The 1,810-nt window shown below is 33.9% G+C and overlaps 1 protein-coding gene across 1 annotated transcript; it reads left to right on the top strand.

Moving 5' to 3' along the window:
- The first annotated feature begins 986 nt into the window (after nucleotides 1–986).
- LOC117173699 (uncharacterized mitochondrial protein AtMg00810-like) lies at nucleotides 987–1,400 on the top strand. The gene has a single exon (XM_033362340.1). It carries the CDS (start codon nucleotides 987–989, stop codon nucleotides 1,398–1,400), a length of 414 nt encoding a protein of 137 aa, XP_033218231.1.
- The last annotated feature ends 410 nt before the right edge of the window (nucleotides 1,401–1,810 follow it).

The raw sequence follows: 1,810 nt of genomic DNA, 5'->3' as shown, positions 1-1,810 counted from the left end.
AATTCTTTCCTTCTTTGGTAGAAAATTAATCTTTTTGTTGAACATTCCTCTAATTCTTTTAAGGTTGAACGACCGTTTACGAATTAATTTTTTGGTTGAAGATTGATTATTTTAGTTTAAAGCTTATCTCTAGTTAAAAATGAAAAAATTTGCTTGAAATCCACTTTTTGGTTCAATTCAGCCGTTGTTGTTTTAAAATAATCATATTTTTTAGTTTTCGGTTGAAAATTTATATACTTATTTAAAAGTTTAACTATTCCATTAAAATGTTATTTTTTTTCGATGAAGAAGTAACTATTTGATTGCAAATTCGTTAATTTTGTAAAACTGAAAATTAAACTTTTTCATTTTCAGTTTAAGCGGTTTTGTTAAAAATTTAACTTTTTAATGAAAGATTTGCATTTACAACCGAATCGTTTAACTTTTAACCAAATAGTTAAATTTTCAACCTAAAAATATTAATTTTTAACTGAATGGCCAAATCTTCAAACAAAAAAGATTAATCTTTAACCTTGAATCTTTAAATTTGAAGATTTTACGAATAAATAAGTATTTAAAATGTTTTAAATATAATACACGATCCTTAAATAAACTCATTAAACATGATTGCGCTATTCGCATACCGAAGCGCGAAGCTGTAGTAAATTTTGATATAGTATCTTGATATGGAACGGAAGTATCTCTCTCTTCTCACTCGATCAATCGGCAGTCAGCTGCCCAGGTGGCGCGTCCCTTACTACAGGGTCCCTATTTTAAGCAAGTTGAATTCCTCTCAAAGTGATGCGGATCAGTGTATTTTTAATGGGTATGTCGACGAAGTGGACGTTTATCTGCCTTTATTTGTCGATGGTGACCTTGTAGCCTCGGATTCGTCGCGAGTATTGAATTATTTTCTAACGCATATGAAAAGTGCGTTTGAAATAACGCTCGGAAGCGCGAAGAAATTCGTTGGTTTGTAAATCGAACGAAACAGGGAAACAAAAACAATGTTTATACATCAAACCGAGTATGCCAGGAAAATCGTGGAGAAATTCGGAATAGCTGATGCAAAGCCGGTGAGTGTGCCGGCAGATATGAACGCGATTTTGTGTCCCGCAGATGAGGATGATGTCTATGAGGGTATGCCATATCGAGAGGTCGTAGGTTTGCTAATGTTTTTCACCGTGGTATCTCGTCCAGACATTGCGTTCGCCATCAACTCGGTTTCGAAGTTCTTTAATAAACATAATTTTGCGCACTCTAAAGTAGTCAAACGCATATTCGCGTATCTCATCGGAGTCAACGATCTAGGTTTGTTGTATAGAACCAGAGGAAACGAGCAAGAACTTGTAGGTTCCAGCGATGCCGACTACGCCAGCGCTGTACCAAAGAGCGGATATCTTCAGGGAAGCAATGCCTAAAGATATTAATAGGTAATATCTTGGCGATTTAACTATGGGACAGAAATCTAGATACAGAAGTAGAGTATCCGTAGATATTAAAAAGAAGATTTTAACTGACAATATCCAAGATATTAAAGAGCAGAATCTAAGAAATTCAAGAAATATTTTTTCATTGTACAAAAATTACCTGTAAACCATGCCATTTTCTATAAAATGCAAAAGAATGCTAATATCGTAGTCCTCTGTTTTTATGATCCGAATCCTCAAGCATTCGTCTTTTTGCATAATTATGCGATTTTTGTTTTGAACAGATAACGCACTGTTCAAGGCTAATATGAAAGATGCCTGTAGCTGAGTCATCATTTTCTTGAGAAAATTATAACATATCCAAAAACATTTAATCCATTTTTCTCCAAAACCTATATCGC

This window comes from Belonocnema kinseyi, chromosome 5 (assembly GCF_010883055.1).
Source record: "Belonocnema kinseyi isolate 2016_QV_RU_SX_M_011 chromosome 5, B_treatae_v1, whole genome shotgun sequence".
In the NCBI taxonomy this organism is placed as follows: Eukaryota; Metazoa; Arthropoda; class Insecta; order Hymenoptera; family Cynipidae; genus Belonocnema; species Belonocnema kinseyi.
Note: the sequence above shows the minus strand (reverse complement) of the source record. Positions and strands in the feature narration are given on the sequence as shown.